Below are 25,568 nucleotides of genomic sequence, written 5' to 3'. Positions count from 1 at the left end.
GGGGGATTGGAATGCTAAAGTAGGAAGCCAAAAGATAACTGGAATAACAGGCAAGTTTGGCCTTGGAGTGCAAAATGAAGCAGGGCACAGGCTGATAGAATTCTGTCAAGAGAATACAATGGTCATAGCAAACACTCTTTTCCAACAACCCAAGAGACGGCTCTACACATGGACATCACCAGATGGTCAACACAGAAATCAGATTGACTATATGCTCTGCAGCCAAAGATGGAGAAGCTCTATACAGTCAGTAAAAACAAGACCAGGAGCTGACTGTGGCTCAGACCATGAGCTTCTCCTTGCAAAGTTTAGGCTTAAACTGAAGAAAGTAGGGAAAAGCACTAGGCCACTCAGGTATGAATTAAATCATATCCCTGTTGAATATACAGTAGAGGTGACAAATAGATTTAAGGAATTAGATCTGATAGACAGAGTGCCTGAAGAACTATGGACAGAGGTTCGCGACATTGTACAACAGGTAGCAACCAAAACCATCCCAAAGAAAAAGAAATGCAAGAAAGCAAAATGGCTGTCTGAGGAAGCTTTGCAAATAGCTGAGGAAAGGAGGGAAGCGAAAGGCAAGGGAGAAAAAGAAAGATACACCCAGTTGAATGCAGAATTCCAGAGAATAGCTAGAAGAGATAAGAATGCCTTCTTAAATGAACAGTGCAAAGAAATAGAAGAAAATAATAGAATAGGGAGGACCAGAGATCTTTTCAAGAAAATTGGAGAAATGAAGGGAACGTTTAATGCAAAAATGGGCATGATAAAGGACCAAAATGGCAGGGACCTAACAGAGGCAGAAGAGATTAAGAAGAGGTGGCAAAATTACACAGAAGAACTATACAAGAATGAGCTTAACGTCCCTGATAATCACAATGAGGTGGTCACTGACCTCGAGCCAGACATCCTAGAATGTGAAGTGAAGTGGGCCTTAGAAAAGCTGAGCAACAACAAAGCTAGTGGAAGTGACAGTATTCCAGCTGAGCTATTCAAAATCTTAAAAGACAATGCAGTAAAAGTGCTACACTCAATTTGCCAGCAAATTTGGAAAACTCAACAATGGCCACAGGATTGGAAAAGATCAGTTTACATTCCAATTCCAAAGAAAGGCAGTGCCAAAGAATGTTCAAACTATCGCACCATTGCACTCATTTCTCATGCTAGCAAAGTCATGCTTAAAATCCTACAAGCTAGACTTCAGCAGTATGTGGATCGAGAACTACCAGAAGTGCAGGCAGGATTTCGAAGAGGCAGAGGAACTAGAGATCAAATTGCCAACATACGCTGGATCATGGAGAAAGCTAGGGAGTTCCAGAAAAACATCTACTTCTGCTTCATTGACTATGCTAAAGCCTTTGATTGTGTGGATCATAACAAACTGTGGCAAGTTCTTAAAGAGATGGGAGTACCAGACCATCTTATTTGTCTCTTGAGAAACCTATATGCGGGTCAAGAAGCAACAGTGAGAACTGGACACGGAACCACTGATTGGTTCAAAATTGGGAAAGGAGTCCGGCAAGGCTGTATACTGTCGCCCTGCCTATTTAACTTATATGCAGAGCACATCATGAGAAAGGCAGGGCTAGATGAATCAAAAGTTGGAATTAAGATTGCCGGAAGAAATATCAACAACCTAAGATACGCAGATGATACCACTCTAATGGCAGAAAGTGAAGAAGAACTAAAGAGCCTCTTGTTGCAGGTGAAGAAGGAGAGTGCAAAACTTGGGTTGAAACTTAACATTAAGAAAACCAAGATCATGGCATCTGGCCCTCTCAATTCCTGGCAAATAGATGGGGAAGAAATGGAGGTAGTGACAGATTTTATTTTCCTGGGCTCCAAGATCACTGCAGATGGGGACTGTAGCCAAGAAATTAAAAGACGCTTGCTCCTTGGGAGGAAAGCCATGGCAAATCTAGACAGCACACTAAAAAGCAGAGACATCACCCTGTCAACAAAAGTGCGTATAGTCAAGGCTATGGTCTTCCCAGTTGCAACGTATGGCAGTGAAAGTTGGACCATAAGAAAGGCTGAGCGCCAAAGAATTGAGGCCTTTGAACTGTGGTGCTGGAGAAGACTCCTGCGAGTCCCTTGGACCGCAAGGCGATCAAACCGGTCAGTCCTAGAGGAGATCAATCCTGACTGCTCTTTAGAAGGCCAGATCCTGAAGCTAAAACTCAAGTACTTTGGCCACCTAATGAGAAGGAAGGACTCACTGGAGAAGAGCCTAATGCTGGGAAAGATCGAGGGCAATAGAAGAAGGGGACGACAGAGAATGAGGTGGCTGGATGGAGTCACTGAAGCAGTAGGCGTGAGCTTAAATGGACTCCAGAAGATGGTAGAGGACAGGAAGGCCTGGAGGAATGTTGTCCATAGGGTCGCGATGGGTCGGACACGACTTCGCAGCTAACAACAACAACAACAACACATATACATATATACAGACACACACACACACACACACACACACACACACATTTTATTGGTTTTAACTATAACAATCTCCAGTGCCTAGTGTACAGTGTGTTGTCTTGGTTTATGTTTTAATAAAAGAAAAAAGACAATCAGGTAATCAGTAATGATTAAGTTTGATAATTTCATAATTAGTATATTAATTAATAATATATTTATTTGATCTTCCTTTCTCCCATTTATATTCTCCTTCTTCAACCTTAAACAAAATGTAATTCTTAATATTTTCAATATATAAATGGTTAAATATAAACACTTTTTAATATTTGTACAAATAATAATAATCTCTATGTATAGCATTTTTTGGCTTATATTATTCTTATAACCATCATCTCATTAATTAATTAATGCATGCATCCTATTTTTGTAATTTTTTGTTTAAGCTTAATTTCCCTTATATTCAATCCAATTCTTGTCATAGTTTTTTCATATGTTAGTCATCTAAATTTTCATATTTTCCCTATCGTGCAGTATAGAAATCCTGTACTTATTATCTGTCTTATAGTATCCAGGTATAACATCCTTTTAAATCAGTTTATATTTCACTTATCTTAATAAAAGTTACATCAACCCACTATTTTTACATTTCATATATTGTAAAGGTAAAGGTAAAGGTTCCCCCGCACATGTGTGCTAGTCATTTCCGACTCTAGGGGCCAGTGCTCATCTCCGTTTCAAAGCCGAAGGGCCAGCGCTTGTCCGAGGACGTCTCTGTGGTCATGTGGCCAGCATGACTAGACGCCAAAGGCGCATGGAGCGCAGTTACCTACCCACTGTAGTGGTCCCTATTTTTCTACTTGCATTTTTACGTGCTTTCGAACTGCTAGGGGGCAGAAGCTGGGACGAGTAACAGGCGCTCACTCTGCTACGTGGCACTCGGGATTTGACCCGCCAAACTGCCGATCTTCTGATCAACAAGCTCAGCGTCCTAACCCACTGAGCCACCGCGTTCTACATACATGTAGAACATACTATATTACTCAAATCTCTTATCCCACTTGTTATAGGGCCCCTTTATGTTCAAGGTTCTCTAGTCTTTTAACCATATTCAAACAAGTGTTTGTTCATGTAATAGTCCATCTGGTAGGGCGAGTCAAATCTCTTGCATCTGTCTCTGGTCATCTTCTTTTGCCAATTAATGTTCCAAATTGTTATAATCTGCTGACCTGGCAGTTCCTGTATTTTTGCAAATGTTGTTGGAAATATAAAAGATAAAGTAAGTAAGATGTATACTTTCTGTCTCCCAAACTCTGATAGTTCTCCTAAAAATTCTATAGTCCATTCCATTTTTATTATTGTATCAGAGTCTTGTAGATTTTTTCCTGTTTGTATTAGATCGTAATTCTTTTCTTTTGTTGTTTCATCAATGTGGTCATATTCTTCTAATTTGTGGTCTGTTATCTGATTTGTTGTTCATTCGTCTTTATTTCCTGAATGTTTTTTAATTGTAGATTTAAATTAGAAATATGCTTATTTAAATCATCAAAGTTGTTTCAAATTTCCTTGTAGTTTGAATCTGTTGTCATTTGTATTTGTCTTAACATTGCATTTATTTCCTCCTGGAAAGTATTTGTCTGACAGAAATATTACTTCTGGAAGTCTTTGATTTTCCAGGCTAAATCCTTCAGGAGAAAATATTGAATGTGGTGACCTGTCATTTTTTGATATGTATACAATATCTGTGTTGTCTCCCCCCTTCAAATAATCTTTCATTAGTGTTTTAGTTAAAGGGTCAACTATCAATCAAAATTACAGTTCAGTATAAGCCACTTTAAATCTTTCCTGTAGATTCTTTTTTAAAAGATTAGCCAAGAGCCAAGGTTTTTCTTTTCCATAAACAGTTCTTAAATTTAAACAACAGTTGAGGTGTTTTTTTTCTTTCAGACACTTTTTAATCTTATAGCTGGCCTAGCTCTTCCTTTTTTCCCAGCTGTCTTCAAGGTTATTTACAATTCAAAGAAACAGATTATTCTTTATCTCTGAGCATTCTGCCAGTTTCTAAATCCTTATTGTTAGTGTTCTATGCTATGATTCTCCATTAGATGTCAGCAGTTATTTTTTTCCAGTTTTTTAATCAAAAAGTTATTTTTTGTTATGGATTTTTGATAATTCCATTAAAACCCAGTCTGTAGTATTTTAATTGAATTTTAGTATATCTCTTTCCTCCTTAATATTAATTTGCCGCTTCCCTCTATGAGGGAGTAGGGATATAATCCCCTCCCTGCCCTTCCGGAGGTTTTTTTTCTTTGGAGATCTTTCTCAAGGATTCAATTAGTAGATAGACGAAAGAAGATCAATACTTTCACCAATTCTAAGCACGTTGTTCACCAATGTTCGGGTTCGTGCTCTTGGACTTTGGCTGGAAGTAGCTTAGGCTAGACGTTCATCTCACGCTTGCCTTTCTCCTGTCGAGTTGGAGAGCTTCCCCCAGATCAAATGAAGCGATCGCCGTTGCTTCATGATTAATGGAGCACCACTCCTTCATGGTCACCTCTTCAGTGTGACTTCGGACCATCTAGGATCCCCCTGGCAGGAGAAAACCAGCTGTGGGGAGTGGAGCTTCGCTGTCCCGCAGCCGTGCGCAAAACTGGAAGTCTGTTATTTTCTCCAATTCTTTCTCTTCTATTCTGTTGTCTCCAAATACTGCCACGTCCACTATCCAGCCTTTTTTTGTTTTTCCTATCAACAATTGTTAAGTCCAGGATTTTATGTGGCAGCTGCCTCTTGATTAGTAATTTGGTGTCCATACTTTTATCTATCCATTATGGTTGTGCAGAGTGATTGTATGGATGTGGGCAATTGGTTTCATTCTCAGAACTAGAAGAGGATAGTTGTAATCTTGTATATGCTACTTGTCTTCATTATCAGCATTATCACCATTGTCTCCTTTTTGGATAGAGGAGTTTGTGGGTAGCTTTTAGTGTGGTCTTAATTCCTTTCTGTTGCTTGAAGAAGTGCCTGCTACTAGAATTTTGTTCCTCTTTTTCTTGGTAAATTTCCCACATACCATAATGGAAGAAGTGGCCTCTCAGTTAAACCTGTTAAGGTGGTTCCACAAGAAAAATCTCAAAGAAATACTCCCTTTCAACCCCTGGCATGAATAAAACCTAGGTTAAGAGTAAGAAATATATTCAAAAAGAAGCCATTTGGATTTCTGAATTCAGTATATGAGACAATATTGAGTATGGCTTGTATGTGCCAAATTAACAAAAAATTTTAAGTGATTTTATATTTTATTATGATTGTTTTATACCAGGGATAGGCAACCTCGGCTTTTTTTATGACTCATGGACTTCAACTCCCAGAATTCCTGAGTCAGCTATGCTGACTCAGGAATTCTGGGAGTTGAAGTCCATAAGTCATAAAAGAGCCGAGGTTGCCTACCCCTGTTTTATACCATTTATCCAAAGTTAGCTAGATAGAGAAATAGAATGACTAGCCTAAGATTAGCTAGTAAGATGTTGTGAATCTTTAAGTATAATAAACAGCCAGTCAAGGCTGAAGAATCTGCCCCCAAAAGAGGGTTAGAAGGTGTGAGGATCTAAGGAAGAACTGGCAGGGAATGGGCGAATGGGATCATGATCTATGATTGGGGTGGATTATTTTTTTTTCCACTTTAAATATAGGCACCGCAAACTTACAGGTAGTCCTTGACTTGCAAGCACAGTTCAGCCCAACATTTCTGTTGTTAAATGAGACATTTAGTTAAGTGAATTTTGCCCCATTGTATGACCTTTCTTGCCACAGTTGTTAAGTGAATCTGGCTGCCCCATCGACTTCGTTTTTCAGAAGGTTGGAAAAAGTGATCACATGACCTTGGGACGGTGCAAGAGTAACATATGAGTCATTGGCCAAGAGTCTGAATTTTGATCATGCGACCATGGGGATGCTGCAAAGGTCATAAGTGTGAAAAAATGTCACATTTTTCAGTGCCATTATATAACTTCAAATGATCACTAAACAATGATTGTAAGTCAAGAACTACCTTATTTTATTCTATTGTTTATTTATTAAATTTATGTTTATTTTATTTATTTCATTTATATTTATTAAATTTATATGCCACCCATCTCACCATTGCCACATAATTAAATATGGAATTCATTTCTTGATGTTTATGCTATGTGAAATCTCTGCATTTGCAACATAAATCTATATTCAAATGCCAATTGCACATGAAGAAACAAAAAAATCCTGAAGGCATTTAGCTGACCAATAGTGAAAATTATTTTTTTTTTACAGGGCTTATAGGCTATGCCAATCTATGAATTGTGCAATTTATAGTTTCCCACAAGATAAAAAAGTATTAAAAATGAAGGAAGTTTGTTACTGATACACTTTAACTATATTATATATTTTACATGTGGCCCAAGACAATTATTCTTCACACAGTACAGTACAGAGAAGCCAAAAGATTGGATAATCATGATGTGGATGTTGAATAAGATTAGATCTTTGAGTTTTGTGCTGCTGCCCAGTTCATTTCTTCCCCTTACTACCACCAACTGGAAATATGACTTATATAGTGAATTGAATGGAGATCTGATCTGATCTAGCAGAGCCCTTGTTTTAAGAACCAGGAGAGCATTTACTCTTAGATCATTGCAAGTTTAGCAGTTTTTACTGGCTTGTTAAAGGCTTTTTCTATTCTCAAATTCTTTAATTACAGATCACCAATAGAAATCACGAAACAAAATAAAAACAGCTAAAAAGAAACAGAAGAATGTCAAGTTAAGCTTGATATCCATTGTTACTTCATTTTAGTTGCTGTAGCTATAAATCAGATTACAGGGTAGATGGTTTTTGTGGTTTGAATTTTGTCAGAAAAAAGTGGATGTAAAGATCATCTCCCGCAGGTGTGCTTGATAAGAGGAATGTTCTTTTGAAATCCTTATAAAATTACAATAATAAAGGACGCAATTGTTTCTATTTCCCCAAAGTCACAAGTGCAAGTGCACTGGCATACCTTCAAATTAGTAGTGTGAATGAAAGATGTTGTGCCTGGCCCTGAAAAATCCTTTCCTCAAGCTAGAGAAATAAGAGTAGAAGTAGAGATACCTTGCCATTTACCAGGGGCCTGTGTTTAGCAAACATCTGTGGCTCTGAGAGTAAGTTGATTTCAGACTGATATTCAGTGTTACTCAGTCTTGCAATGCAAGCTTTTCCCTTGAATAAAATCCAAAATTAATAGGGAATCTGCAAGCACTCCAGATGTTCTTAATTTCTGCTTAACTGGTTTTTGTTGATACTTGAAAGAGTTGTCAGCTGTGTGTGTGTGTGTGTGTGTGTGTGTGTGTGTGTGTATTGCTAACAAAGAATTAAAGGGAAAAAACACTCAAGACGTGTGTGTGTGTGTATGTATGTATCTTAATATATATATACTGTATGATGGGTTTTCTAGGATAATCCATTATGAAAGACTACATTTTAAGGACTGTACCTAGTCAATCTCATTCTTCTCAATTATCCAGATTATCCAGATTTGTTGCTTTGGTTTCTTGATCTTTCTGGTGATTTATATCGAGGCTGTTTTGGGTGCAGTAATGGACAGTAGTTCTTATCACATGTTTAAAACTACTGTTTATATAAGAAATAAGCACAAGAAAATTTTGGGAGTTCAGCAGTTGAACCATTATTGTTTACATAAAAAGTTTGAATGAAGCTCTTAGATTAAAAGAAGTAGTCATCAATACTGATATCTAACAGTTTTCCTCATAACAATGACTTAAGAGATGGAATGGATACTACTTTAAAGTCGAGTATCTTTAGTTTAGGACAGGGGTCAGCAACCTGAAACAGTGAAAGAGCCACTCGGAACCGGTTCCCTCACAAAAGGAAAAACTGGGAGCCGCAAAAAATGTGTGCGCATGCGCGTACATGCGCGCATGTGCAGAACAGGATTTGACTGAAGAGTGGAGCCAAGGCGAGATATGCACCTACCCTGCATATTTGAATTGATTGGTTGAAATTTTTTAGTCCCACTTTTTTTTTTTTGACTGCACATGGCAGAGGACTGGGAGCCGCAGGAGACGGCTGAAAGAGCCGCATGCGGCTCCGGAGCTGCGGGTTGCAGACCTATGGTTTAGGACGTGTTTCTCAGTCAAGTGATGTTATGCACAAACATTGCCAACACTGAGTGCTCAGTTTGGAACCCTGTCTGTTCATCACTGATCAAGCATTCAGATTTGATCTAATTGATTAATTTTTGAATCAGGTGCTTTTCCCCAAAGGTGCTTTTTCAGGAGGCAACTGGGCTTTCTTTGAAAACGGATTTCCAGAAAACACTGCAGACTACAGGAACCATTTTAGCTTGAGATCCGGACAACACAGACTCATCCCCAACAGCCTGCTCCTGTCTTCAACAGTGAAGGGACCCAGAGCAGGAAACATACTCCAGCCAAGAAGGCTCCACACACATTTGCACTGCTCAGGTGATCCTGAGGACACAGGTAAACCTCCAAATGGCCTCAGTGACTCTCTAAAAGAATGCAAATGGCCAGCTGCCTGCAAGGAATATAAATCCTTCAATTCCCCATCATCCAGTCAGAGCTGAAGAAGCTTCTTGGATGAGAAGCGAAACAAAGAAAAACAAGAAAGTCCAGTTGCCTCATGAAAAAGCACCTTTGGGATAACCATGACCTAGATGACTGAGAATCTCCATAGACAATCAGGTCTAAATTATAATTTATTTAAGATATTCAGAAGGCTAGTAGCTCTTTAGTTTACTGGATCCCCTTTATTGCCTTTCTTATAAATGGAATCTATTGTTGCCAGTCCCCAGTCTTTGTAGAAGTGTCCTGTGTGATCGATATGCATAAAGTGTCGTCAAGAAATGTCCACAATGCATAGTTCAATTTAAGCATTTCAGGAAAGATGTGGTCATTACTGGGGCCTTTTCCAGTAGTCTTGATGGTATTTACCAGGGGCCTTGATGGTATTTACCTGGTTGTGCTCTGAGTGCAGAGATCTAAAATGTTTCTTCCATACTTGTAAAAGGGTTTAAAGGTAAAGGTAAAGGTTCCCCCGCACATGCATGCTAGTCGTTTCCGACTCTAGGGGCCGGTGCTCATCTCCGTTTCAAAGCCAAAGAGCCAGTGCTTGTCCGAGGACGTCTCCGTGGTCATGTGGCCGGCATGACTAGACACCAAACTGCTGACCTTCTGATCGACAAGCTCAGCGTCCTGAGCCACTGCGTCCTTAACACTTTTTCCAAGACCCTCATTTATAGGTTGCTATAAAAGTAAGATGTTTGTTTGTTTACTGAGCTGATTAAGGTCTCCCAACTATTACAGGTAGCTTTATTCTTTTCATTCTTCAGAGTGCTGTCCAAAAAATGGTTCAGCCTGGAACAGAAGCCAATCAGAACCCAGTCACTTTTGCAAAACTTTTGTTGAAGCACTTCATCAAAAGGGTCTCAGTCCAATTTGGGAGTTGAGACTCTGAACAATATCAAACCACGGTCTTTATATTATACAGCTGATTTCCAGAAATAGGGAAATAACATTTCACAAAGCCATTATCTTTTTTGTTCTTTCTTACTTTTAGTTTACATGTCCATTTGTCTATGGAGTTGCGCCTCACCTGAGCTTACATGTCATTTTGCCCTATAGAGTTATATCTTGCTTAAGCTTTATGTATCCTTCATCCCTGCTTGCGTTTTCTGCTGCTTGTCATCTTGTTGCCAAATCTTGTAACTTCCTATCTATTTCTGAGTATGTATTGTTACATTGCTTCCATCTCCAACTGACGTTGCACAGTTGTATTCTTCTAAATTCTTAGTCCTTCCTAAGATGGTGGTGTATTGCTTCTTAATCCATCAGGAGGGTCTTTTTTTTCTAGGTCAAAGACTGAGCCCAGTGTAAGTGATTGTTGTATGTTTATAGTTTGAATTGTTTACATTCCTGGGAAAACTGTTACCGTCAATAGACAAATAGAGTTTCTTTGAACCCTTGCTTATTAGGTCTCTAATAAGCTGTTCATATAATATCAAACAATTGTGATGGGCTTCTATAATTGAATGGCACTTTTCTAAAGTGGGTGCTGAAAGAAAATATTCAGCTACCAGACTTGCATACTTCTGTCTGATTCTGACAAGGTCATTTTTGTTCTCAAGGAATAAAGATAGTCTTCTCGATCTTCTGGTCTTGCAGTCAAATTGTAGTTCATGTCAGACTAGCCCCAGTTTACTCCCTAGGAAACAATGACCCTTGACTCCATGGATGTTGGAGAAAAGTTACTTTTACTAGAGATACTGAATGCAGCGTGAGCGAGGCAAGGTCTGAAGAAAAACAGTGCAAAATCATATATTGCTTTCAGTCATATATAGAAAGCAATCCCCAATGTCCAAAGCCTTCCTCCAATGTCCAAAGCCAGAGCAGTCCAGTCCAATCCCGATCCAATGTTTTGGGAATCTGGTGGCTCAGGCACCATTGTAAATTCTTTCCCCAGGGCTGGTGTCCTCGAGGGCAGGCAGATGGCTCGGTTTGGTACCTATGGTTCCTGTTAGTGTCCATACTCACCAAATTCTCACAACATTATTTCACCCCTCCAGCACTCTTCGCCTCCCAAATGCCCCCTCCCCCCTGGTTATGGCAGTTGCTAGCAAGCTTCAAAGAAAACGAAGATAGGCATCTGACATTCAGCCCCACTTTTCGGTGGCATTAGCCCTCTAAAAGAAAGAAAGTAAAGTTTAAGTCAGTTACTAGGTGAAGATTGGGCATGCATGGTTTATCAGGGTATTTCTGGTGAAAAGACTGCAGGAGTTTCGCAGCTCATACATGGTGTCCATCAACCCATTCGGACTGTGAGGCAGGGAAATGCTTCCACACAATTTGGTACTGCACTTTGCCTTTGTGCTTTTGAGAGTCCAATATCTTCCTTATTTCAAAATGTTGTCCCCCTTCTACAAAGATAGGGGACTGGTGCCATGGGAGAAGATGGACGAAGGGGGAGGTGAATTCTGATTTCTGTAGGCTACAGCGAAAGACAGGGTGGAGTCTCTTCAGGTTTTTTTTGCCAGTTCTGATTGTACCGTGACAAGGTTTATAATTTTGCTAATAGAGAATGGGCCTGTATATTTGGGGCCCAGTTTTTTGAATGGTTGGGTAGACTGTATGTACTTTGTGGAAAGGTATACTCTGTCACCCACTTTAAACTCCTTTGACTTTGCACATTTTTTATCAGCTTGCCATTTGTAAAATTCCATGCTTCTTTCAATGCTTTTTGGGCTATTGGTGATGTGGCTTGCAATTGTTGTATCCACTCCATTAATGAAGTGGAGTGGGGCTTCTCCAGGGGTAGTTCAGGGATTGCTACATAGTCCTACCCCAATGCTACCTTAAAGGGGGTAAACCCAGTGCTGCTATATACGGAATTATAGTATGCCACCTCTGCAAATAGCAACAGATCAGTCCAACTGTCCTGTTGATAATTAATGTAGCATCTGAGGTACTGTTCCAGCACTGAGTTGGCTCTCTTGCACCCCTCATTCATTTGGGGGTGATGGGAGGATCTTAGGCCCTGTGTGGTTCCCATCAATTTCAAAAATTGGCACCAAAACCGCAAAGTGAATTGTACTCCATAGTCTAACATGATGCGGTCAAGGATGCCATGAAGCCTGTAAATGTGTTGCACAAACAGCTTTGCCAAGACACGGGCCAATGGGATCTTAGGGCATGGGATGGAATGAACTTGTTTTGAGAACAAGTCCGTAACTACCCAATTCATGGTATTTCCTGCACTCTCAGGTAAATCCACTATAAAATCCATAGAAATTTCTTTCCAAAGTGCATAAGAATTAGTCACCGGCTGCAGCAATCCCATAAGCTTCCCTGCTCGTCTCTTAGCCAAAGCACATATTAGCCACATAGCTCTCAATGTCTTTTTTGAGGGACAGCCATCAAAATTGCCATTTGACCAAATATAAGGTTTTTACAAAGCCAAAATGCCTTTGAGCGATGGCAAGTCTGTAGAACAAGAGCTTGCAGGGGTGTAGGTAAGTATAATTTTGCCCCCACCCAGGCTATCCCATCCCTCATGGTGCACTCCTCTTTATGATTGCCAACCATTCATTGTCTGTTAAAGACATTTTCAATTTGTCTAACACTTAGCTGGCTTTTTTCTGGCCTCTTGTGGTTAACAACTGATACTAATTGGTTTGATGGGATGATTGGTCAGATGATTTCCAGTCTGGCACTGAACAGGGTATCAGCCATGAAATCCTCCCCTACCCCCGTGGGATGTAGCACAGGGTAAAATTTTAAGTTGTTGAGGTATTGCATCCAGCGGGCTTGCTTAGGGGACAGCCTCTGTGGCGTTTTTAAGGCTTCTAAGTTCTTATGATCTGTCCACACTTCAAATGGATGTTGGTAGACCCCTCTAGGAAGTGTCGCCACATTAGCAATGCCCATTGTACTGCATAAGCCTCCTTCTCTCACACCGCCCATCTTGGCAGTTAGCTTTTTTGGGGAAAGGTTCTCCTCTCTCGGGCCCTCCCTTTTGGATTTTTAACAGTCTCTTTTGCCAGTTAATATAAGGGTTCCATTTTTTGAGCCGTGCCAGCCTGAGTAAGAGGGATCTTTCCATTCCGTGGGCCACAATAAAGCTCAGGGTTTCCTGGTGGTTCTCCTTTTGCATTTCCACTGGCTCTGTTATAAAATGGCCGGGACTCTCCCAGTCACAGTCCTGTCCAGTTGACAAAATGGATAGGCATCTGACTGTTCAACAAAATGGAATAATGGTTACTCTCTACTTATGCTCCCATGAGTAGTTTGTGCTACTCTGCAGTGAGATTAAATTATGAGATACTAACCATACATCAATTGTAGGTTACCTGTCTGTTTCCTGGAATGTATGTTCTGCAGGTCTATTATCACTCAGGGCGCTGTGAAGAATAGTGCCATCTGTTCAAAGATGCTTTCAATCCAATGAAATTACACTTTCTCTTTTGCTTCTCCTAGGAGACAGAGCTTCTCTAATTCCTCCAACTGGTAGGAGAAATTGAAACGCTGGTAGAACATTTAGTCATTTGTGCCCAGTCAGGCATTTAAGTCCCTGTCTATAACCAGCAGTGCAGAAGAGAATTTGGCAGAACAGAGCAGTTTTCGATATAGCTTTCTATCCAACCCCAGTTTGATTTGATTTGGCTATACATTCTAAATACAAAATGAACACAGTTTAAAATAGAATTTCAATTTCCTAAATATTTACTAACAGTGTCAAGTGGTCAAGAAATGGCAGTAATTAATAGTCAAATTACAATTTAACATTAATAAATTGCCTTTTATATTTTTATAAGACAGACTTCAGGGCATGGGATTTACTTTCTTTCTTCCTATACATATATGTATACATATACATATACATATACAGTGCTTTTTTTCTAAAAAAAAGTGTAGGAACTCTCATCTTGGGCGCAGGAGGCGGGGGTGGCAGTGCTGCTGCGGTCACGGGCGCAAGGGGTGTTGGTGGCGGGCTGCCCACCGGAGCCGGCGCGGCTGGTGCTGTGGGAGCAGCAGGGCCTGCTCTACACGGGGCTGCGTGGGGTGGGCGGTGGAGGCGGTGCGGGCCAGGTGCTGCAAGGCGGCCACATAGGTGTGCAGGGCAAGGTGATGGTGGCGCAGGTCCAGCACCGGGTAGGCCACCAGCCTGGCTGACACGGGTGAGCACAAGGAAGGAGTGCACATGGACTCCACAGAACCCACCTTCCACTCCTTGTCCTCTCTTACCCAGTTGAGATGGTGTAGTTGGGCAGCAGGGAGGGGTGCAAAGTTACTGCCAACTTGCCTTAGTTGCAGACAACTTGCCTGTGCAACGTTTGCCAGCCGGGTCTTTTGGCATGCTCAGCAGCAATTCCTATTGGCTTTTGAAAGCCAATAGGCTTTTGAAAGCCAATAGAGGGAGTAGCCCAGCTTGTGCAAAAGCTTTATTTTTTGTGTGTGCAAAACGGTGCCGGGATGCCGTTCTGAGTGTTCTATGGGGGGAAAAAGCCCTGCGCGCGCGCGCACGCACACGCACACACACACGCACACACACACCACAAACAAACAAACAAATAAATAAATATCTGGAGATTGATGCAAAATAGAAATCCAAGGGAAAACTTAAATGTGAAATTCAAGAAAAAGAAATCTTTAAATGCATCCTTAACTCAGGAATATGAGTTTGGTAACAACACTACACATAAGCAGACTGCATTTTTCATAAACTTCTTTTACATTTATAAAATTAAATTTTAAAAGGCTTCTGTATTGTGGTTCCTCACATGCATATACCAGTTAGGCATTCTGCACAGACTTATTCAAAATGTTCCAGAGGTAAGATTTTGTTGGTTGCCCCAAACCTATCTAAAGCTCAATTTCTGCCATTTCTTCTATGTTTTATTCTATCACCTCAGTGATAGTGGTAGTTCTTCTGGAGCTTTATTCTTTTTCCTATTGCAACCTTTTAATTTTCTTTTTTTAGTTGACACATTTCTATTTTTGTTTCGTTTAAGATGGTGCATTCGGCAGTTTCTATCAATATATGGACCATATGGACTTTCTATAAATGTCAATAATATAGGGTTAAACTTCCAGAGACAGATGTGGCTTTTTTTTCATGAAACAAGTGAGAGAAAATGTGTATTGGGCATCAGTGCTTCCCTTTGGAAACAACCTTTAGCAATGGCATCAATACAAAGTTGGCATTGTACATTAGGGCTTTTCAACCTTTTCACCCATTATACCACTTTTAGGATATGGCAACATCCAAGTACCACCAGTCGCCTAGCAAGGTGTCAAAAACTTGATGACCAAAAAAAAAAAGTGACTCTTCGAAGTTACAATGGCTCTTCCTCCTGTCTGAGGTTTTCATTGTGAGCATTTCTGTTGAGGATTGGCAGCAGGTGTGGGGTGTTTGGTTTTTATTCCCCCCGTCTGCTGGGTGGTTACAGCAAGTTTTGGTCACTTCACATGACCCTGGGACACTGTGACCATCATAAATATGAATCAGTTGCCAAGCATCTGAATGTAAATCACAAGACCCTGGAGATCCTGCAACATTCCAGCTGATCGGCGCTTCTTCTGGGCTCAGAAGTGCCAGGATCAGCACCGAGCTCCAGGTGGAACCTGGTGCTGATCCTGGTGCTTCCGCTGAGCCCTGACAGCCCTGCAGCTCCAGCCATCTCTCGCTCAGGCTTGTGTGGTGCTGCCACTGGTTCAGCTCATTCCCCTCCCCCACTACCATTTTTCTAGGATGGTCATGTACCACCTGCATGGTGGCAATGTACCACAGGTGGTACCCGTACCACTGGTTGAAAAGCCCTGTTGTAGATGACTGGCCTTCTGACTCTAAATTATAAATATTGGGCATTTCTCTATTTACACTATAGAGAAAATCATCCAAATAAAGATAAGATAGCAATTCAGCTGTGTCGGAAAGGATATTAGTAGTAGCTATCCCTGGTCTTTCACTGACACTTAATAGGTTACTTCAGAGGTCCCCAACCTTGTGGGCACCAGGGACTGGTTCTGTGGAGAGAGGTTTTTCCAAGGACCGGTGAGTGCATGGTTTTGTGTGCTGCCTGCATCCTGCAAATAGGGCTTTGCTTGTTTGTGCGGACCGGTTGCCAGCATGCCACGGCCCGGTACTGGTCCATGGACTGGGGGTTGAGATCCCCCGGGTTACTTAGAAACTATTTTTTATAACCTTCAGCAGAATGCAGAAATGTCACGAAGCCCTTAAATGTCTAAACTTGGTCCTATGACAGGAGATCCAGGACAAATTACAAATTAGCTCTGCTAACTGTAATCTCTTCTCAATCATTCATGTTTTTGCCAGAATATTTTATTTTCAACATGTTCAAGTTTCAGTTTAATCCACCAAAGCCATTGCTATTTTAAATAAGCAAAAATCAAGAGGCTGATATCATCCTTTCCGATTATAAAAATGGATTAAAAGACATAAGCCTTCATAATCTACAGGTCATCTCATCCAATGGATTGATATTCGTACTCATGTAGGATTTCATTTGGGATTAGATGAGGGGAAGGAGAGGATTGGTTATGCAGATGCAAGTTACATGTGAGACAGATTATAAATACCTTAACAATTGTAACGTGTTAAATCTCATTGCTTTTATTAAGACTTTCTGAGATAGTCTGAAATCTTTTGATGTGAATTCAACAATTTCTCATTCAATGAAGGAAACTCATGCATTTTAATGAAATTTGTTAGCCCAAAAAGTTATTACCAAATTCCTGATATTTTGCTGCCCTAGACTAACACAAATCACTTCTGCAAAGTCTAAATAAGGGAAGTATAACTTGAGATTTAATGCTAATAACTTGAGCATTACTCCTCATTGCCTAGTTCTACATAATATGTACCAATCAGTGAAAATGAGATACTGAGATCATATCTACCTTCAGAGCCAAAATAACAGAAATTAATTTCTATTGCACTGTATCTGCTTCTCTCACACAGGTACTCTAATTAGTTAATTAGAACAAAGGTGTACTTTCTTAGCTCTCTTCGTTCAGTTCTTCTATTTTCTGATGATAGTTCAGTTCTTACTCCTGCCATGAATGCATCTAAAGTGGATAGGTGTTCTCTTTCCATTTTCTTGCCTATTTTGACTTGCATTCCTGTTCTTTCTCCTAGTTTAATGAAAGGAAGGACTAGGGGTGATATGATAGCAGTATTCCAATATCTAAGGGGCTGCCACAAAAACGAAGAGATCAGCCTATTCCAAATCACCTGAAGGCAGAACAAGAAGCAATGAATGGAAACTAATCGAGGAGAGAACCAACCTACAACTAAGGAGAAATTTCCTGACAACTAGAACAATCAACCAGTGGAGCAATTTGCCTCCAGAAGTTGTGGGTGCTCCAACACTGGAGATTTTTGTTCAACAGTTTGTCTGAAATAAGGATTTCCTGCTTAAGCAGGGGATTGTGCTGCAAGACCTCCAACTCTGTTATTCTGTTACTCATTTCTGTTAAGAATTAAGTGGAGTATACTGTAGCTGACCATCTGTTTCCCTCCTCTACCTTTTGGATGACAAAATTGTCAGATAGGCTCATAAGGAATTTTTTTTTGATTTCCCACTTGGTGCAGAATTTATCTCCAGTTGATGTTAAAGGATAGTTAAAGTCCTCCATAACTACTGTGAAGTCTTTCCTGTATATCCTAGCTATCTGATTATCAAAAGGTTCACCTATTTCCTCTGCTTGGTTGAGTGGCCTGTAGTGTACACCTGATACAAAATAACAGAGTTGGAGGGGACCTTGGAGGTCTTCTAGTCCAACCCCCTGCCCAAGCTGGAGACCTGATTCTATTCCAGACAAGCAGCTGTTCAGTCTCTTTTTAAAAGCTTCCTGAAGGCGAGCCATTCCTTGGGTTAATTGTTCTCACTGTTAGGAAGTTTGTCCTTAGTTATAGGTTGCTTCTCTCCTTGATTCGTTTCCATCCATTATTTCTTGTTTGTCTTCTGGTGCTTTGGAAAATAGGTTCACCCCCTCATCTTTGTGGTAGCCCTTCAAATATTGGAACACTGCTAGCACCTATGCTATATGCTAACACCTGTTGCAATGTAGTTATTTTTTCCCCTTCATTTGTATTCATAGGCATTCAAGGAGGCTTTCATTCTTGGTTTTATGTATTTCTATAGACGCGGTGGCTCAAAAGGGACGCGGTGGCTCAGTGGGTTAGGACGCTGAGCTTGTCGATCAGAAGGTCGGCAGTTTGGCAGGTCGAATCCCGAGTGCCGCGTAACAAAGTGAGCGCCTGTTACTCGTCCCAGCTTCTGCCAACCTACCAGTTCAAAAGCACGTAAAAATGAAAGTAGAAAAATAGGGACCACTATGGTGGGAAGGTAACAGCGTTCCGTGCGCCTTTGGCATCTAGTCATGCCGGCCACATGACCACGGAGATGTCCTCGGACAAGCGCTGACTCTTCGGCTTTGAAACGGAGATGAGCACCGGCCCCTAGAGTCAGAAACGACTAGCACGCATGTGCGGGGGAACCTTTACCTTTACTATAGAGGCATACTGATTTCCTACATATAACGTAACTCCGTCACCTCTTTTATTAGGATTGGAGGGGTTTTTTTGAACAGTTTATATCCTTCCAGCAATATATACCAGTCCTTAGTTTCATCCCTCCAAATTTCAGGAATGGCAACTATTCATATCTGCACTTGTGTACTAGAACAGGTAGTCCTTGACTTACAATCTTTCTTATAATGACTGTTTGAAGTTAAAATGGCACTGAAAAAAGTGACTTATGACTGGTTTTCAGTTACAACTGCCACAGCATCTTCTTATCACGTGATCAAAATCTAGGCATTTGACAACAGGCATGTATTATTATGACAGTTGCCCTGTCCCAGGGAAATGTGATCACCATTTGTAACCATCCCAGCTACCTTAACAACAAGCAAAGTCAATGGGGGAAGCCAGATTCACTTAACAACTACATGATTCCCTTAACAACTGCAGTGATTCACTTAACTGTGGCAAATAAGGTTGTAAAATGGGAGACAAATCACTTAACACCTGTCTTGCTTAGCAACAAAAAATTTGGGGTCCATTGTGGTCCTAAGTCAAGGATTACCTGTACTTCAGGTTCACCCTGTTAGTTCCTTAAACTTTGAGCATTTGAAGCTGTTTCTTCCTTATAATGATGCATGAGTTCTTTTTATGGATCCTTTTTGGCTTCTTAAGACATAGAAGTGTGCAGTTTCTCTTGTATATCAGTGGAGACCTTTCCTTCATTCCTGCTCTTTCTCCAGTATTTTGCAAAAGTAGATAATAGATAGCTGATACTGACATTTTCTCTGATACACAGTGGGATCAGATGGATATGATTCATTCCTTTGGTTTGCCTGCAGAGTTATTCCTCTTCACTATCTTGATTTCTCAGATCTTTAACTGTACAGGTATTCCTCGAGTTACAATAGTTCACTTAGTGACACCCCAAGTACTTACAACGTGGTCCTGAAGTTACGAATGTTGCAGCACCACCATGGCAGTCATTCATCCTAATGACCAACCACAGAGACACAGCAATATTTCCCCTGCCTGTTCCTGCTGTGCTAGCCCACCAGCTCCTCTCCACCCCCTCTTACCAATTGCTCACTTACCTGTTGAACTTCTCCTCAAGCAAGCTGTCTCATCTCCAGCCTCTCTGCTTGTGGTTTGCATGGCAGCGCGGTTACTTTGTCAGCTCCCGGCGCTCCAAAATCAAAGCAGTAAGAGCAGAGGCAAAGCGGGACGAGCACGTTCTTGCTCAGCTTGGCTGACTCACTGAAGCTACCTGCGCAGGACACCAAATTGCTTTAGGAGTGAAAAAGGAACTCCCTAAAACACATGTGAAATGTATCACTCCGTTCATCAAACCTTCTCTTGATTGAGTTTGGCACATTTCATGAGAGCGATTGCAATATGAAGTGCATTTTAGAAGGAGGTTCCTTTGCTGGAGATATGCAAGAATCCTATCTAATTGTAGTCTATCTTCATTTGGCATTTTGGCTTGATCTCCAATTTTTCTATGGTTTATTTGGCAGGGCTATGCTTTCTTCTGGTCATTTGTTAGACACCTAAGATCAGGGCTTTTCAACTTTTTCACCCATTGTACCACTTTTAGGATATGGCAACATCCAAGTACCACCAGTCGCCTAGCAAGGTGTCAAAAACGTGATGACCAAAAAAAAAGGAAAAAAGTGATGAAGTACAAGTAGTCCTCGACTTACAACAGTTCACTTGGTGACTGTTCAAAGTTACAATGGCACTGAAAATAATGCCCCCCAAGGCACAGCCGAGCAAGACACCTGCCTGCCTGCCTGGCGGCGCTCTTCCTCCTGTCTGAGGTTTTCATTGTTGTGAGCATTTCTGTTGAGGATTGGCAGCAGGGGTGGGGTGGGGTGGGTGTTTGGTTTTTATTTGCCCCCCTCTACTGGGTGGTTGCAACAGGTTTTGGTCACTTCACATGACCAAATCAGTTGCCAGGCATCTGAATGTAAATCACAAGACCCTGGGATGCTGCAACATTCCAGCTGATCGGCACTTTTTTTGGGCTCAGCAGAAATGCCAGGATCAGCACTGAGCTCCAGGTGGAGCCTGGCGCTGATCCTGGCACTTCTGCTGAGCCCTGACAGCCTTGCAGCTCCAGCCGTCTCACTCAGGCTTGTGCGGTGCTGCCACCGGTTCAGTTCATTCCCCTCCCCACTACCACTTTTCTAGGATGGTCGCGTACCACCTGCCAGGTGCCAATGTACCACAGGTGGTACCCTTACCACTGGTTGAAAAACCCTGCCTAAGAGGACTGTGACTGAATTCACACAACTGATCCCTTTCCCCCTACTCCAGATTGCATCACTTGTGATTTACTACCATGCCAATTCTTCAGAACCAAATGTAAACTGTAATGTGAACTGCACATTACAGGACGCATGATAACAGAAAGGGCAACATTCCTGCCAAGATCTTAATTCAGGACTATTCTCAGGACTTTCTTTAGGTACATAATCTATATGTGTAGTTTTTTAAGTGAACATTAGACAAATCAGTTGCAGGTTAATTATCCCTTTTTTGTTTGATTCTATTATTCAAATATAAGGGAATGAGAAATATCTTGTCAAACTGTTTTATATTGAAAATATACTCCAGTCATCTTTCTGCTCGCTCATTAACTATAACTTGTGTGAGTGAACTACAAGCAACAGATCTAGTGCACTGGTGTTTCTGAAGTTGGTGAGGTTTACTTGGTTTTAAATGTCACTCAGTAGCAGGGATGGACAACTTTTTCAGGTCTGAATGCTGCTTTGATTATTGAGTTGGGGATCAAGGGCTGCACATTTTAAGAAGGATGCTGGATTACTTTCTTAAAGGGAGGAAGGAAGGTTTGTTTCTTCCCCCAGTGAATCAGTTCAAGATTGCTCTCTATTTTTTGCCATAAGGGAAACCCAGCAATTTTTGCCAACCAACTCAATAGTAAAAAACCAGTAGGGATCTTTGATGTTTTGTAGTCTATATTATTTGTTGCAGTAGTTACTGAATGTTATATATTGTCTATGTGGTTGCCCAGTTCTGCATTGTACATTATATGGTAGTGAAGTAGGAAATTGACCAGGTCAAGGCCCACACTTGCCTTTTGAGTGAGTGTCAAAAATGCATTCCAAAAAGAGAGAGAATGGGACCAGGACAAAAACTCATTCTAAGTGTAATATTCTGTAATCCTTTATTTAATAATGTCTGCTACTATTTAATTGGAATTACCGTAGGTTATGATATTTTAAATTCTGTGGAAGTAGCACCCAAAACTTGAAAGCATTAAAGTATTATCTGATCAGATTCTTTTTTTTTCTTCATTACAGGTGAAAGCGAATGATTCTGATCAGGGTGCCAATGCTGAGATTGATTATTCCTTCCATCAGGCTTCAGATGTAATTCATCGGCTGCTACGCTTAGACAGAGCCACTGGACTCATCACGGTACAAGGTCCTGTTGATCGTGAAGATATTAATGTGCTCAAGTTCTCAGTGTTGGCTAAGGACAAGGGAGCTAATCCCAAAACTGCCCGTGCCCAGGTAGTGATCAATGTCAGGGATATGAATGATAATGCTCCTTCCATTGAAATTCGTGGTATTGGTTTGGTGACTCATCAGGATGGCATTGCCAATATTTCTGAAGATGTGCCAGTTGAGACACCTGTGGCTCTTGTACAAGTGTCTGATCGGGATGAGGGTGAAAATGCTGTTGTGACCTGCGTGGTGGCTGGTGATGTACCTTTTCAGCTACGACAAGCTAGTGATACTGGCAGCGATAGCAAAAAGAAATACTTTTTACAGACCACTACACCCCTGGATTATGAAGCTGTGAAAGAATATACCATTGAGATTGTAGCTGTGGATTCTGGTAATCCACCCCTGTCAAGCACCAATTCCCTAAAAGTGCAGGTGATGGATGTCAATGACAATGATCCAGTGTTTAGCCAGAGCTCAACAGAGGTGGCATTCCCTGAGAATAATTCCCCAAACGACTTGGTGGTAGAAGTGAGTGCTACTGATGCAGATAGTGGATCTAATGCTAAACTGATCTACTCTCTTGCTGGAGAATCTTTATCAAAAGACACCTTCTCAATTGATCCAGAATCTGGCGAAATCCGTGTAAAAAATGTGCTGGATCGGGAACAGCAAGAACGCTATGAATTCTTGGTAGTTGCAACTGACAAGGGTAGCCCTAGCCGCAAAGGAACTGCCTCAATTGCCATCAGTGTCATGGATCGCAATGACAATGATCCAAAATTCATGCTCAGTGGCTACAATTTTTCTGTCATGGAAAACATGCCACCACTGAGTCCAGTGGGCATGGTGACAGTTATTGATGCAGACAAAGGAGATAATGCTGTCATTCAACTCTCGGTGGAACAGGATAATGGTGACTTTGTAATCCAAAATGGTACTGGAACCATCCTCTCCAGTATATCTTTTGATCGTGAACGACAGAGTACTTACACTTTCCGTCTTAAAGCTGTGGATGGGGGAGATCCACCAAGATCTGCTTATGTGGGGGTGACAATCAATGTATTAGATGAAAATGACAATGCTCCTGTAATTATATCTCCATCCAATGCTTCCTATAAACATATTCTACCTAACACTAGTCCTGGGCAACAGGTTATGAGTGTTGGAGCTGAAGACATTGATTCTGGGATCAATGCTGAATTACTGTTTAGAATTGCTGGTGGAAACCCCTTTGAACTCTTTAAGATTTCATCTGTAAGTGGAAATATCACACTAGAAAAAGAGATTCTCCGCAAGCATCATGGACTTCACCGCTTGGTTGTACATGTAAATGACAAAGGGAAGCCTTCTCACCATGGCACAGCATTAGTTCATTTTTATGTGAATGAAACATTGGCTAACCGGACACTGCTGGAGACTCTAGTAGGACACAGCTTGGACACACCTATTGATATTGACATTGCTGGTGATCCAGAGTATGAGCGCAACAAGCAGCGCAGTAATATTTTGTTTGGAGTCATTGCAGGCATAGTAGCTGTCACCTTGATAATTTTGCTTGTTGTGCTGGTACGCTACTGCCGTCAAAAGGAGGCCAAAAGTGGTTATCAAGCTGGCAAAAAGGAAACTAAGGATCTGTATGCTCCCAAACAAAGTAGCAAAGGGAACAACAAGGCTAAAGGCAAAGTGAAAAAAAGCAAATCCACTAAGCCACCAAAACCAACTGAGGATGAAGAAGAAACAGGTCTGCAGAAATCTCTTAAATTCAACCTTATGAATGATTCAGTAAGTGACAGTCCCCGCATCCATCTGCCTCTTAATTATCCACCTGGAAGCCCTGACTTGGGTCGCCATTACCGTTCCAATTCACCTTTGCCTTCCATTCAACTGCAACCCCAATCACCATCTGCCTCCAAGAAGCATCAGGTAGTACAGGACCTCCCAGCCACCAATACATTTGTGGGCACTGGGGACAGCAATTCTACAGGCTCGGAGCAGTATTCAGACTACAGCTACCGTACCAACCCTCAGAAATACACCAATAAACAGGTAGGAGAGATTGTGCTGCACCCTCCCACCATTCCCTCATTCTACAACAGAGCTATATGGACAGAGGTGTGGGAGTGAAATGGACTTGGCCCAGATTGCATGAATGGATTGGCAGGATGCAGGTTGGAGGACTGCAGTGTCCAGATGCATGTTACATTCATAGGACTACTTAGAAATGAGGCCTCCTTCGATCCAGCAAATTAAGGGAATAAGGGTGCGAGAGTGGGGAGAAGATTGTATGATTGTGGTAAATTAGAGGGCTGATGGCATTTAGGGAAATGGATTCTACCACTTGGGTGCAACACAAAGGGTTGGGTTGTCAGTGGTAAATGATCCATGCATCAGGATGTATTCAGTTCTGATGTTTCATATTCATTACTATAAAGAAAGTGTTAAAGTCCTAAAAGCCAGGTCTTTGTTTATGGATCCCATTTTCCAGTCATACTTCGATTCAGATATCATTGATCTGAATCAATGACCAACATTGATTTCTTCTATGGAAACTTGACACCAGCAGAGCCTTAGTACATTTGCAGGTACAGTATGGTAAAATTGGACAATTTTAATGGAGTGACGTGGGCCATGGACGCAAGATTTTTGCATGCAGAAATGAAATTAATTCTACAGCTAGAATAACCCTCTTTGCTGAGAGGTTAGATTATAAGCATGTGCAGAGCAAAGATTACTGCTGCTGGAATTCAAAGCAAGTAAAACCATCTGCTTCAAAATGTTCTGGTCTATGATAGAGAAGTTGGCAGAATAGAAAAGTGATATATCGTTTGCAAGCTGGGTAGTATATGGGAAATATTGATAACCACTGAGGCTTTGGTAAGTACAGTTTGGGATGCCATGCTTGAAATTGGCTGCAGTTAATTATCAATAAAAATATGAAACATTCAAGGAATAGTGTTAATCTTCCTTCCATTGTATCATTATTTCCTTTCTTTTGGGGATTAATATGCTAATTTTCCTTCTCAGCTTTGTTCAGGTAAAGTTTTTTTAAACATGATGTGATGTCAATAAATGTTTCCATTGTTAGCTGATGTGCTATGATGTGTTGGTCACTGACTTTTGTGTTGCAATCTATAGTGCAGTGGTGGGGAAACCAAATGATGGGGAGGCATGATGGGTAAGATGACATTGCTTTTGGAGATTGTTTCAGCAATTGAAATTATGTTCAATTTTTAGTTACCACAAATGGAAAAAAAACCATCATATTAAGCAAATCATAGGAACCAATATGAATTTCACCCAAACGCATATGAGAATCAAATTGGAATAAAGTTATGACAGAAAATTTTATCTTTGATGTTTTCAGAGAGATTTAGTATGCTGATTGAAAAACAAAAAGTGCCTTTTTACAAATACTTGCATTTTTTAAAAACTATCTCAAGGCACACCAATTATAGGAATGATTTTGTACATATTATTGTGGGTACTTAACAATGTCTGTAACATATTGTTGGGATTTTTAGAAGTTTTTTTTTGCAAATCATTTTGATTAATTAGGCTCATCTAGAAATATTTTTTCACATTTTTTAT

At 40.9% G+C, this 25,568-nt stretch overlaps 1 protein-coding gene across 4 annotated transcripts in view; it reads left to right on the top strand.

Moving 5' to 3' along the window:
- The window catches only part of PCDH1 (protocadherin 1), a 168,936-nt gene that overhangs the window by 49,501 nt on the left and 93,867 nt on the right, over positions 1-25,568 (top strand). For all 4 annotated transcript variants that reach the window (XR_014025976.1, XM_081324170.1, XM_081324171.1 and 1 more), the window contains exon 4: positions 21,831-24,026. Coding sequence is in view for 3 of the 4 variants with exons in the window: in XM_081324170.1 (XP_081180296.1) it covers positions 21,831-24,026 (2,196 nt within the window). In the remaining variant the exon portion in view is untranslated. The remainder of the gene's footprint in view (positions 1-21,830; positions 24,027-25,568) is intronic.

This window comes from Vipera berus, assembly GCF_964194415.1.
Source record: "Vipera berus genome assembly, chromosome: 3".
Lineage (NCBI taxonomy): Eukaryota > Metazoa > Chordata > Lepidosauria > Squamata > Viperidae > Vipera > Vipera berus.
Note: the sequence above shows the minus strand (reverse complement) of the source record. Positions and strands in the feature narration are given on the sequence as shown.